This window comes from Nomascus leucogenys, chromosome 11, assembly GCF_006542625.1.
Source record: "Nomascus leucogenys isolate Asia chromosome 11, Asia_NLE_v1, whole genome shotgun sequence".
NCBI lineage: Eukaryota > Metazoa > Chordata > Mammalia > Primates > Hylobatidae > Nomascus > Nomascus leucogenys.
This window is the reverse complement of record NC_044391.1, coordinates 64719784-64733399: the sequence shown is the minus strand read 5'-3', so window position 1 is coordinate 64733399 and position 13616 is coordinate 64719784. Positions and strand designations below refer to the sequence as shown.

Here is a 13616-nt window from a genome sequence, read left to right as displayed (position 1 = left end):
TTGTAGTAGGCAAGGCTTCAGGTTACCTAGTCTGCCACCTTGTAAAAAAAAGAAGTTACTCATAAAATGGCTAGATGCAAAACTATGCCCAGGATCAGCACCTTCTCCTCAGCAGAACCCTCAACATTTATAAAATGATGAGTTTAGTTACATCTTGGTGACTTAAAGAATAAAGGAGGTTCTCTTTGGAAGGCTGAGGCAGGTGGATCACGAGGTCAGGAGATCGAGACCATCCTGGCTAATACGGTGAAACCCGGTCTCTATTAAAAATACAAAAAATTAGCCGGGCGTGGTGGCGGACGCCTGTAGTCCCAGCTACTCGGGAGGCTGAGGCAGGAGAATGGCATGAACCTGGGAGGCAGAGCTTGCAGTGAGCCGAGATTATGCCACTGCACTCCAGCCTGGGCAACAGAGTGAGACTCCGTCTCAAAAAAAAAAAAAAAAAAAAAAAAAGAATAAAGGAGGTTACAATAAGCAGCATTTTAGTGGTATAAGGAACAGGTGCAGAAAGAGAGTCAAATTTGGGACAAGGTTTTTCCTTGTGGTGCTACAAATATGGATTGTCCGAGCCTTGATCCTTTTTAGCTCAGCCAGCTAACTTACCTCTTTCCCTCTCCATCTGACTGCCTTTCAGCTTGGCTCCCCAGAGGTATCTAAAGCCATAAAAGTTAGTGCATACTTCGGGGAATCCACTGTAATGAGAAAAACAGGAGCCAGGCAACTCTGGGCTAAAAACTCTTGAGGTTCCGGTCTAGATAAACCTAGGGATTCTTTTCTCTATAGTAAGAGATCATGAGACCCCAGTTTAAGATTAAATTTATACCATTCCTAAAATTGGCACACATGCACACAAAATGCAGACCAGTCTAAGAAAACTCCTTCTTCCCCTTGGAAATCCTACAGCCACTCACCATTCATTCTAGTCCTGAACTCCTCCAGTTTGGAAAGGAATCCTAAAATACATTAACACAGATCTAGCCATCATAGGATGTTCTTGAAACCCTTTTGGAAATAATTCTAGGCCAGTATTCCTAGAGAGACCCATAAACAAAGACACATTGGACTCCCCACAAATTCAGTGTAATGCAAATGAGATTCAGTGTAAAGAATCCTGAATTCCTCTCTACTACCAAGAATCTTCTGACATAAAACCAGTTACTTGTGATGTCTATGTGCTCACTGTCCTTTCTGCACTCTCTGGCTCCATCATTCCCTGTGCTACATGGGATGAAGCAATACCTCAGAAAACATGGTGTCTTCTAGGACAACCCCAATAGCACAGTTGTATCCACTTGCTCTAAGAACTGATTTTCCTCCAAGTTTACACTCCTATTTCAATGTGCTCACTTGATCAAATGATGTGTGTCATAAAAGTTAATAATACATCTTTTATAAATGGTGATTTAATTTTTATTTTTTATTTTTCTTTTTAGAGGCAGAGTCTTGTTGTTTCACCTAGGCTGGAGTGCAGTGACACAATCATAACTCACTGTAACCTTGAACTCCCAAGCTCAAGCAATCCCCCTGCCTCAGCTTTCCAAGTAGCTAGGACTACAAGGTGTGCCATCACCCCAGCTAAGTTTTTTATTTTTTGTAAGAGACAAAGTCTCACTCTGTTGCCCAGACTGGTCTCAAACTTCTGGCCTTAAGTGATCCTGCTGCCTCAGCCTCCCAAAGCACTGGGATTATAGGCATAAGTCACCATGTTCAGCCTTGATTTATTTTTTCTGCAGAACTAAACCATTTGTCCCTTGCTTTGAATTTTTCTACAATGTGGCACCTTTAATATATCCTCTCAGTAAAAGATGCTTTTCCTATGAAGATGAGGCATAATGGTGAAGAGTTCAACAGTTACCTAAAAATCTGCAAGACCGCATTTAGTCTGAGAATAAAAAAGACCACTTTCAATTTTAGTTAGGCTACACATAAATTCTAGGCTAACTATTCTCTTATTTCCTAAGCATATCTCCTGCTTCTTTCAATTGTCAAATTCAGCTTGAATAATAAAATACAGAGAAAGGCTAATAGGCATATGGTGAATGAGTAACAGGGTCAACCATCAATCAGACCTGTGTTCTCCTTTAAACAATAGAGTGGCAAAACGTCTCTAGTCCTCAGTTTCTTGATCTGCAAAATGGAGGTAGTAACTCCTATTCCATGGAGTCACTGCGAGATTTAATTGAGATAATTCATGCCTGGTGTAAATGCTCAACAACTATTAACTCTCATTTTATTTCCAGCTATTGAGTGCTTTACAGAGTACAATGAATTATTTATTGCATTTAATTTATTGCTTTCAAATCTGCTCCCTTCCTCAGAATAATCATTTCCAGTTAGCACAGACCTCTTTAGCTCTAGATAAAAAAACAAACAGAATTATATCAAAAGTCAGCTTCTGAGCAGAAGATATATTTTATATATTATATCATGTATTATTTCCAGCAATTGCTTTTAAAATGTAGTTTTCACAGAGGTTCCTTCTCCTTCTGCTCTCAGTGCTTTGAGTACAAACTCACAGAGAAACCTTTGGCTGTGTTAGCTAACTCCAATGATTACCCATTCTAGTATTACAGGCACTGCTCCAAGGCTGAGACATATTCTGACTAGCCATAGGTTACAGCCTTCAAAACCAACCTGGTATTAAAACTATCATTCTAAGTCCAAGAAATAATTACAAAGTATTTTAATAACTTTCTAAAGCCTGAACATTTTATCTAAAATCACATTCTTGAATTCATCACTTGTTAGTATAAACTAAAATATAAAACAGGTGAAATGTATTTTTCCCTTTGCTATTCATCTCCTTTAGTGGTGAGGGAAAAACAATGAAATTCTAAATGAGCTTCCCTCTCAGTACTGAACAATGGTAGCCAAAATCTATATGTAACATCAAAACAGTTCCATGTTTCCCATGGAACTGGACAATAATCCTGCCTAGCCTACATTTAGAAGAAAAGGATATTACCTAGCTTTCTGATCTATTGGGGAAAATAGATCAAAATCTTTCTCAGTAACTATTTCAACACATAACAAATACCTAAAGTGGTTCATTATTGTCACAAATCTAATTTTAATACTAAGCCAATCTCCTTATATTCCGGCCTTAAAACTTACTGAGAGCAGGCCAGACGCAGTGGCTCACGCCTGTAATCCCAGCACTTTGGGAGGCCAAAGCGGATGGATCACCTGAGGTGAGGAATTCGAGACCAGCCGAACCAACACGGTGAAATCCCATCTCTACTAAAAAATAACAAAAATTAGCCGGGCATGGTGGCAGGCGCCTATAATCTCAGCTACTTGGGAGGCTGAGGCAGGAGAATTGCTGGAACCCGGGAGGCAGAGGTTGCAGTGAGTGAGCCGAGATTGTGTCACCGCACTCCAGCCCTGGCCGACAACAGCGAGATTCCTTCTCAAAAAAAACTTACTGAGAACAAACCAAGAGGAAATTATACTGAAAGACCAATCCTTGTGTTTCATTATATAATGAAAGAAACAAGTGAAGAAAGTTAGAAAAATTATACAACTACCTGTTAGCACATATTCATGCCTTAGTGATTTGATAAGTATGTATCACAAGCTAGGAGTTAATACAGGGTGGCCCACTTTATTTATTTATTTATTTATTTTTTTTTATTTTTTTTTTTTTTTTTTTTTTTTTTTGAGACGGAGTCTTGCTTTGTTGCCAGGCTAGAGTGCAGTGGCACGATCTCGGCTCACTGCAACCTCCGCTTCCCAGGTTCAAGCAATTCTCCTGCCTCAGCCTCCCGAGTAGCTGGGACCACAGGCCTGCACCACCACGCCTAGCTAATTTTTATATTTTTAGTAGAGATTGAGTTTCACCATGTTGGCCAGGATGGTCTCGATCTCCTGACCTTGTGATCCGCCCACCTCAGCCTCCCAAAGTGCTGGGATTACAAGCATGAGCCACCATGCCCAGCTGTGGCCCGCTTTTAAAACAACCTATTTATAACAAAGGTCTCTCTCTCTCGGGACTGTCAAGAGAGTTAAAGAAAATGCCTCCTGTACCAAACACTTTTATTTAGCCAGGCATTGCAGACCAATGAAATTGCAAACTGGAAACCTTCATCTTGGCCCCACTCTATGAATCATTTGAACATATGCAAATCAATAAGATTTCCTGATTCTCATACCCCCTTGTCAGTATAATGAAATTAGTACCTGTCCCCCCACCACCCTATATAAAAGTCCTAAAAGATAAAGAACAAAATCTAAATATTGTAATGTACTATATGCTTCCTGGAAAAAAAAATGTTAATGTCTTAGGTAAGAAAAATACACAAAATACTCCTTCTTAGGGTAGAATATTTGTAAAGCAGACTTAGACTACTACAAGCTAAAAAACTCTTAAATTCTTATGAGTTTCAAACATAACACTCACCACAGTAGAAAGGGGAAAGATAACCTACCCCATGTTCCCATCCATTAGAAGAATGGTGTTGTATATGTGAGAAAATATGAAGAGAAAGAGAATTGTGCTGAAGAACATTGTCATCCATGACCCATGATCTTCTCGAAACATTTTTAATCGGAGCAACTGACCTGAAATACAAATATTATTAAAAATTAATGTACATTGTAACTCAAAATTCATGGATCTTTGCTTTATTTTAATGAATCTTTTAATGTCTCACTATATTCTGAAGTCTTTGCCATAAGACTGCCTTATGAGTGAAGCCACAATATAATGTTCTTTTTGCTTTTTTGTAAATAAATGATCATAAATAAAGTCAAAGACAATCCTCATATCACATCATCCTAGAGTAAATAGTACTAATCCAAGAATCTAGCGTTCAGAGATAGTTCATCATGCTAGCATGAAAACAAGATGAATTACAGCCCTACTTACCTGCTATTTTTTATTTTACAAATATGATTTTGGTTCATAGCAAATGGTAAAGAAGTTGCATGAATCCCATATCATTTCCCTTTTTTTTCTATAGATCCATTCCCAATACTGGCCAGATGATAAAAAAAAAGGCCAATCTTACTTACAAGGTCTAATTGTTTAAGGTACATGAAAACTTGAAAGAAAAAATTAAGTCTCTGTTATAAAACATGCAGCTTAGCCTCACTCTTAACACACATGCCCCTGTACAAGTACAAACACAAGTGCATATGAGAGGTGACAGTGTATGTGTTAATGAAGCTTGGTGTGGCTCCTAGCAAAACATAATTTTCACCCTGATGATAAAATTCCATTTATGAAGACAAATGCTAAAGTTAGAGAGAATGTTAAGATGCAAACACTTTAAGGAAGAAACATATATTAAGATGAACACTAAAGTAAAAATTACTAATATCAGAATTTGACCAGAGAAATGTTTTGATTTATGGTAAAGAGAAATGATGGCACCAGTACTCTGAAAGATGAGGAAGGTGAAAAACCTTGGGAGTAAGAAAGAAGTGAGCATAGGTCACCCTGGCTTCTCCCAAGATAAACTGTGTCTATTATACTTACCTCCCTTCCTAAGAATAATAATGGAGATGATGTGCATATAGGAACTACAATTAAAATAGAGTAGACCTGAATCTTACAATAAATTTATTGTTTTTTTAGACGGGGTCTTGCTCTGTCACTGGGCTGGAGTGCAGTGGCGTGATCTCAGCTCACCACAACTTCCGCCTCTCGGGTTCAAGTGATTCCCCTGCCTCAGCCTCCCAGGTAGCTGGGATTACAGGCACACGCCACCTTGCCTGGCTAATTTTTTGTATTTTTAGTAGAGGTGGGGTTTCACCGTGTTGGCCAAGATGGTCTCGATCTCCTGACCTTGCGATCTGCCCTCCTCAGCCTCCCAAAGTGCTGAGATTACAGGCGTGAGCCACCATGCCCATCCTAAAATTTCTTACGTCAGAAAATATTCCCTTTTTTAATGATATGTCAGTTATGAAACATATATATGTATTTCTATCTGGAAATTACCTCTCTAATGACAAACAGTATCTCATATATCTCACTGAGCATAGGAAGAAATAACCTTTTAAGATTTAACTATTGAACTTTTCCTTATATCTCACCTTTATGAAAATAGTACTTTAGATTTCATCTGGAAACCAGGCTAACAGAAACATTATCCTAGCTAAAACTTGAGATGAAGGGTAAAAAAAAAAAAAAAGAGGGGGGAGGAGATTTGGTTACATCATGCCATGGATTCTTGGCCTATACAAGAGAAGCAAAGGTTAAAACTGAAAGTCAGGGAGAATGTGACTGTATAACTAAAAGAAGAATGTGGAAAACCTTCTACTAAAACAAATGATACTAGCCCCACAAATTATAAGATCATAGAACCTGCTGATTAATTTAAGCAATAATTATGAAAAACCAGGGATTTTCAAGCCTCCACACAACATACTGACAAGAATATTACAAAAATATATTAACCACAGAATGCTTGAGAGTAAAACCACATGCTACAAATATTTTACACTATAAAGAATATTTATTCATTCATTGAACAAATATTTAATGTGTGCCTATTACATGCCAGACACAGTTCTAGGTGCTGGAGATTTACCTGTAAGCAATACAGGACAGTGCTTGAAGTCAATTATCATTTGAGTATTTAATGGAATTGTGACCTTACTTTGGACTCATGGGCTCTTTGTTCAGGGGTCCTTTTGCTGCAACTCCTTTCAGCTTTAGACCAAGACCTATTTATTTAATTCAGCAGTTGATAATGAAGCACTTCAAAGACTGGCAATTAGAGTTCCTTTAAGATTTAAATGTGAATTTCTTTCTTAACATAAGCATATGTCAAACACATTCACTAACAAAGATACTTTAAGAGTCAAATAATATTGCTGGCGATTTAACAGTGCTTTGCAAATAAAACATTGTGGACTAACTGTACACAGGCAGAAATAATACAAAGTTAGCAAAAAGAGAGATGTGGCAGTACCATTTATGCTGTCACGGCCAAGCTCATCGTCTGCCACTAATTTCAGCCATTAGTGTCATTAGAACAAAATGGCAGGTTAACATGACTTGAAATTCATTTGAAGAGAACAATAAAAGTGCTGCAAAATATTAAGTCCAGAACTAGTATGACCCAAGTGTTGCGGCAAATTGTACTATAAAAATTTCCCATAAGCTACTTAAAGGTTAACTCTGTAAGTAATCCTCAAATGTTAGAAACATATAAACATGGACTGCCTCAGCTTACTGTTCTCACAAAGGACTTCAGTGCTGAGTCAAATCATATCATAAAAATTTCCCATAAGCTACTTAAACATTAACTCAATAAGTAACCGTCAAATGTTAGAAACATATACACATAGACTGCCCTCAGCTTACTGTTCTCATGAAGGACTTCTCCCATGCAATGTAATCAGACCAAGAACTTTGGAACTGCCTGAGGATGTCAGATGGAAATACACTGTCTCTGCCCTTTAGGGTGACTATATATGTGGTTTGCCTGGGACAGTAGTGGTTTATAATTGTTGTCCTGGCATAAGTATTAATAGTAACCCCTTCCTTTCTTAGGTATGCTGGTTTGGAAAATAAATTATGTGCCACTTTTCCTACAGGTCTACAGGTCCCAAAATTCAGAATTTTATGACTTTCTTTTAGAGGAGTTTCAGGAGACAACCAAGTGACAACAATCCTTACAGGCCAACAGAAGTGAAAACATCACTAAGAGGGATACATTTCTGACATGGTCAAACATGATTATTTTAATCACAGATATACTAATATTTGTAAATCTGAATGTGTATTTATGTTATTAATAAGATCCATCTTGGAGTATATAGACTGTCACCTTCAATATAGTCAAAGAAATTAGAAAATACAGCTTGGAACAATCAAAAGCATTAAGGTGGGACACAAACCTGTATATGTGAAGAAGGAGAGGGTGGGAGGGCACAGGGATTGATGATTATGAATGTTGGCTGAAGTCAGATGAAATGGCGTAGAACTTCAGAATTTTTTCTGGAAATACAGTAGGTTTAGGATCACTAAGATGTCATAAAATTCTAACAAGATTAATGATATAAAAGCATATTTAAAAGTATACATTATGGGCCAGGTGCAGTGGCTCACGCCTGTAATCCCAGCACTTTGGGAGGCTGAGGCGGGCAGATCACCTGAGGTCAGGAGTTCGAGACCAGCCTGGCTAACATGATGAAACCCCGTTTCTACTAAAAATACAAAAAAAATTAGCCAGGCATGGTGGTGCATGCCTGTAATCCTAGCTACTTGGGAGGCTGAGGCAGGAGAATCACTTGAACCCAGGAGATGGAGGTTGCAGTGAGCCAAGATCGCACCATTCCACTCCAGCTTGCGCAACAAAAGCAAAACTCCGTCTCGGAAAAAAAAAAAAAAGTGTATATAAAATGAGCAAACATATGTTGTGGAAAATAGAGGTAGACAACTGTGACAGGGAGAATTATGGAGAAACTACTTGGTTTCTTGGCCTTTTTGCTGCTGTGTTCTCTTCAGCAAAAGAATGGAAAGAAGAATTTCCTTTCTACCTCACTGCTAGACTTTTTTAATTGAAAGTTCTAGATCCCTTTTCTTTAGGAGTGATTTTCACATGGAGCCTGTGCAAAGAAATACATTAAAGAGTCTCAGAGGAGAAGGAGAACTGTTTGTGTTTCCAGGTAGGAGATGTGGGGAGCACTACCTCTGGAAGGTTGTTAAAGCAGGGATCAGATAGACCGAGGGCTTCTGGGTTCATAAAGAATACAAGGATTTAGATCTCCAAGGTGGCAGAGCCTCATTTGGAGATGACTACATGAATGTTGGTCAAGGCCAAGGTATCAAGGGTCATGTTGATACAGTTTGGCTCTGTGTCCCCACCCAAATCTCACCTTGAATTATAATAATTCCCAAGTGTTGTAGGAGGGTCCTGGTGAGAGGTTAACTGAATCACGGAGGCGAATCTTTCCTGTGCTGTTCTTGTGGTAGTAAATAAGTCTCATGAGAGCTGATGGTTTTATTAATGGGAGTTCCTCTACACAAGCTCTCCCTTGCCTGCTGCCATGCAAGATATGACTTTGCTCCTCCTTTGCCTTCTGCCATGATTGTGAGGCCTTCCCAGCCATGTGGAATTGTGAGTCGATTAAATCTCTTTCCTTTATAAATTACCCAGTCTTAGGTATGTCTTTATTAGCAGCATGAGAACAGACTAATACACATGGCTTTGGAAGTCTGAGTTATCAAACTAAGCTAGTCCCAGGGGAATGGTGCCAGTTAGGGCAGCCACCCACCTCTATTAGGTGCACAACGACCTGAGTAGATCCCAGGCACCTTAGACTGAGTCACTGTGCCAAAGTGGTAGAAGACCATTACTGAAGTAGCAGTAGGAGAAGGGATGGAGAAGTAAAAACAAGCTAAAGGAGTCTTTTCAGTAACTGTAGCCCTGGAACTCCTGTAAAACCTTAGTGATAGAAAAGGTGATTTGAAATATTATTAATATTGTACTCTCTGCTTACCTTGGTAAGCAAAAACTCAGAGTAAGATTTAATTTAGAGGAAAAGTATGGCATTACACATAAGACCCTGACTAGGAAACATAAAAGGACAAATGAAGGGATTCATTCCTCAAGAGGACTCCAAACTGAAATTAACACTACTGTCCATTAAGTCTTCTACTCTAAAACCTATATATGATTTGGCCCACCCATATATACAAGAAACAAATAGAATCTGCAGTTACTTAAAGGAGTATATTTAGTTTGTTGGAGTCAAAAGATATAATAGTCAAAAAATCAGCACAGCAGGCATTCCACATACCAGTAAGAATATTCCTGTTGCAAGTAACAAAAGTTAAAACAAAAACTAAACTTAAACTAGATTAAATTATAAGGATTCTTTATTGGCTTCCTTCTCACATTTTCTTTATTTATTTATTTATTTATTTTTTTATTTTGAGACGGAGTCTCACTCTGTCACCCTGACTGGAGTGCAATGGTGCAATCTTGGCTCACTGCAACCTCCACCTCCTGGGCTCAAGTGATTCTCCTGTCTCAGCCTCCCGAGTAGCTGGGATTACAGGCACACACCACCATGCCTGGCTAATTTTTGTATTTTTCAGTAGAAATGGGGTTTCACCATGTTGGCCAGGCTGGTCTCAAACTCCTGACCTCAGGCATCCATCCACCTCGGCCTTCCAAATTGCTGGGATTAAAGGCGTGAGCCACCATGCCCGGCCCTTTTCAAATTTTCCATCTTTTTTTCTCATGTCTGTTCTCTAAACAAAATTTTTGTAGATCTAGTTTAACTAAAGGAATAGAATGACTTCAAGCAAAGCCTGATCCAGCACTCAGATAATATTATCAAGGCTTGATTAATCTCTATTTCCCAGCTCCATTTCCTCAGTGTGGCGTCTCATCCTAGCGGGCTCCCACTACTTTCTCCCCCAAGACACAGGCACACACCCTTTGTTGTCCCAAGATGACCATAACAACCTGAGGGCTGCTTCTTCATTGTTGTCCATGGATGAAAAGATAACGCTTTTGCCCTAGCACTTCTAGAGAAAATTATGAGATTCATTCTATTCGGGCTCATTTGGGTCCTGAACCAATTACCCTAGCCAGAGTTATGAAAAGCAATTTAACTAAGCCTTAGGATTAGCTAAACCTATGCCACCTGCTCCACTCCTACAGCCAGATGAAATTAGTTCCCTAGCATCACCTTGACCCCAAATGCAACTTAAGTTTGGCAAACATGTTATTGAAGAGGGGAGAGCCACAAACAAAAGGCCTCTGGGTCCTTGAATCACTGATTGGAACACAGGTGCCTGCCATGTTTTGGACTTTATGTGAATGAGAAATTCAACTGGTCTGCAGTCATTATACATTTTGGAGATTTGTATTACTGCAGCTACCATTATGTTACTGGATCAAAGAAGACTGATGGAAAGAGGCCCATAGAAGGCAACAAAAAATGGCGTTTAAATGGCCCACCTGAAGTCTTTATTTCCTTTATCTTTCTTCCTCGTTCTCAGCATAACACATAATAAAATATTTTTACTAAATGAAATACTGGTGGGAAGATTCTAGAAAGAAAATTAAGACCTGCACTCAAGTCCTCCAAAAGAAAAATTCTACAAGTAAAATATGAAGAAAACACATCTTGCTGGCAATGATGTATTCTTACCTCTCAGACTGCTCAACCTCAGAAGTCCTAATGAGATATAGCAGGAGTGGGATGCAGCTCCTTCTCCACATATTTTCTCTTTTTTCTTCTCTTGTCCCACTGATCACAAAACCCACACCACTACCTTGCTGATGCTATACCTGCTAACCTAGAGGCTTTAGTCATACAAAGAAAATAGCCATTCTATATCTTTCTTCTGTGCTCTTGTAATGTTTAACCAGGCCTTTTACTTAAAGAATTCCAGAAACTGGCCGTAGGAGATCCAAATATCCAACCAAGGTTGTGGGGTGTCCCACCTTGAGAAGGAAGGCTAAACAGCTGATTTATAGCCTTGTTGCTCCCAGCCAGACCACTAGGTGGCCCATTACCTCAAACCATCACAACCAGATACGCTGTCCTGCATGCCCCAGCCCTCACATGCTCTACCCAGCCCAGTGTGCACACCATCCCCCTGATGTCAGTTCCTGCACATTGCCTAATAAAAAATCCCTACGGGCTCTTTTCAGGGAGCCAGCCAGAGAATTCTTTTACCTGCACTGTCTCCCTTGAGCTTGAGCACAAGCCCCAAAATAAAGCCTTGTCTGGCTAATCTACTTGGCCTTATGTAAATTTCTATTACACGGGAGCCTAAAAGCCTGTGGTCTGTAACACTGAGACTCAAAGATTTGTATACTTTTTGTCTACTATATGTGTGCTACACTTGTCTATAAACTGTAGCACAGTAGAGACCAGATTGATCTCCTTTCCACTATGTCCCCATGGCATAGTACCTGGCACACAGTATGTCTTAAGTTATTTGTCCAATGGATTAAAAAAAAAAGGCTATATAAATAAATGAACAAATAATATTCCACTGCATGGAATGCAATCTTTCTACATCTAGGTCCTATTATACTTGCCCTCTGAGCCCTTCAGTTCTTTAAGCTGCTCTCCTCCCCAACTTTCTCCCCATCTATAAGCCACCTCCTAAATTCTGTTCCCTCCTATTTGGCAAGAGGCTCCTGCTTCCTTATCAGCCTTTTCATCAACACCACATACATTTCTGTATACCCTATATTTGTCTTACACATCCCCAGCAAACACCCAACTCTGATGTACAGCTACAGTTTGTTTTCTCCAATTTTGTCTACTGTGGAAAAAAGTTGCACAACACAGTTGAGAAGCCACTACATAATCATGATCCAGAGTTTAGTTGCTATCACAGCACTGCACATTAATGCATCAATGCTTTTCCCTGTCCTTGTCAATTCTCTTTCCTGTTCTTCTTAATATCTATTTCAAATTTCATCTCAAAGCTTCCATTGAGCCCTTTTCACTCTTAGAATATGACTTTGGTCTCAAGCTCAGGAAGACATCCTTGTCATCAAACATTATTTTCCCTCAACTTCCTACCTGCTCACATTCATCTACTTATCTACCTTTGTGACTATCCTAACTTCCTTCCCTTATTCCTCAAAGGATGGAGTACTCCTCCCAAAGAAGACCCTACCTGTGCCTTTTTAAAACCACACCCCTTCCTCTCCTGGGGGACTTGGTCCAGCCATCCTTTCGCTCCTTTGTATATCTGATGTCTCCCTCTCTCCTCATTCTTTTTTCTCTATCTCTGAGGCCTCTTAAGTTGATCCTAAAAATAATGTCCTTGAACTTCCACACACTCTCCTTGTTTTCGCATCTAGACTTCAAGAAAGAGTAATCTTTATCACACCCACTCACCAAGATCTTACTTGCCATGCAAACATTCCACTGAAATTGCTCTGGCAAATGCAATGACCTCCACCACTCCCAAATCCAGAATAAATATACTGGTCTTTAACTTGCAAGACATCCTGGCTGCATCTGACCTAACAGTTGTTCTCCGTCTCTTTTGACACTACTTCCTTGGGTTCCCTAACACCAAATATGCCATTCTTTTTATATTTTCCTGATTTTTCTCAGCCACCATTTTAGGCATCCCTTCTTCCAATTATCCCATAAATAATGATGTGCCATGGTCTGTCCTCATTCCTTGTCTTCATCATATCACTATATGATCTCATCCTCTCCCATGCTTTCAACATCCCATATCTCCAGTAGAAACTTTTCCTCCTGAGCTTCACACTGGAAGTCAGCTGCCCACTATAGTCCTAGATATCCTACCAGCAAATCAAACTCAGTAGACAAAAACAAAGCCAAAATCCCTACCCTCTGCCCCAACATACGGTATGCCTCTATTTGCAACTTGACCCACTCCATCCCTAAATCTACTCCTACACACCTTCCATTTCAATCAATTGCCCTATCATTTTATGTCCTTACATCCAAACTCTTCTCTCATAATTTAGGTTCTCACTGTCTCTTGATAAGACCTATTGCAATGCTCTCTTAACTGACCTGTCTTACTCCAACCTTTTCCATCTCAAATCCATCCACCACAGAGCCAAGAGATCTGACTAAAATCATATGTGGCCAAATCAAGTCACCCCTTCACTTAAAAAACTTCCAATAATCACAATTCTCCC

General features: G+C 39.4%; 1 protein-coding gene across 1 annotated transcript in view; it reads right to left on the bottom strand.

Annotated features, from left to right (window-relative positions):
• TMEM117 (transmembrane protein 117) overlaps nt 1–13616 on the bottom strand; it is a 556036-nt gene that overhangs the window by 448342 nt on the left and 94078 nt on the right. The window contains exon 3 of the mRNA XM_003252270.3: nt 4428–4560. Coding sequence (XP_003252318.1) covers nt 4428–4560 — 133 coding nt within the window. The remainder of the gene's footprint in view (nt 1–4427; nt 4561–13616) is intronic.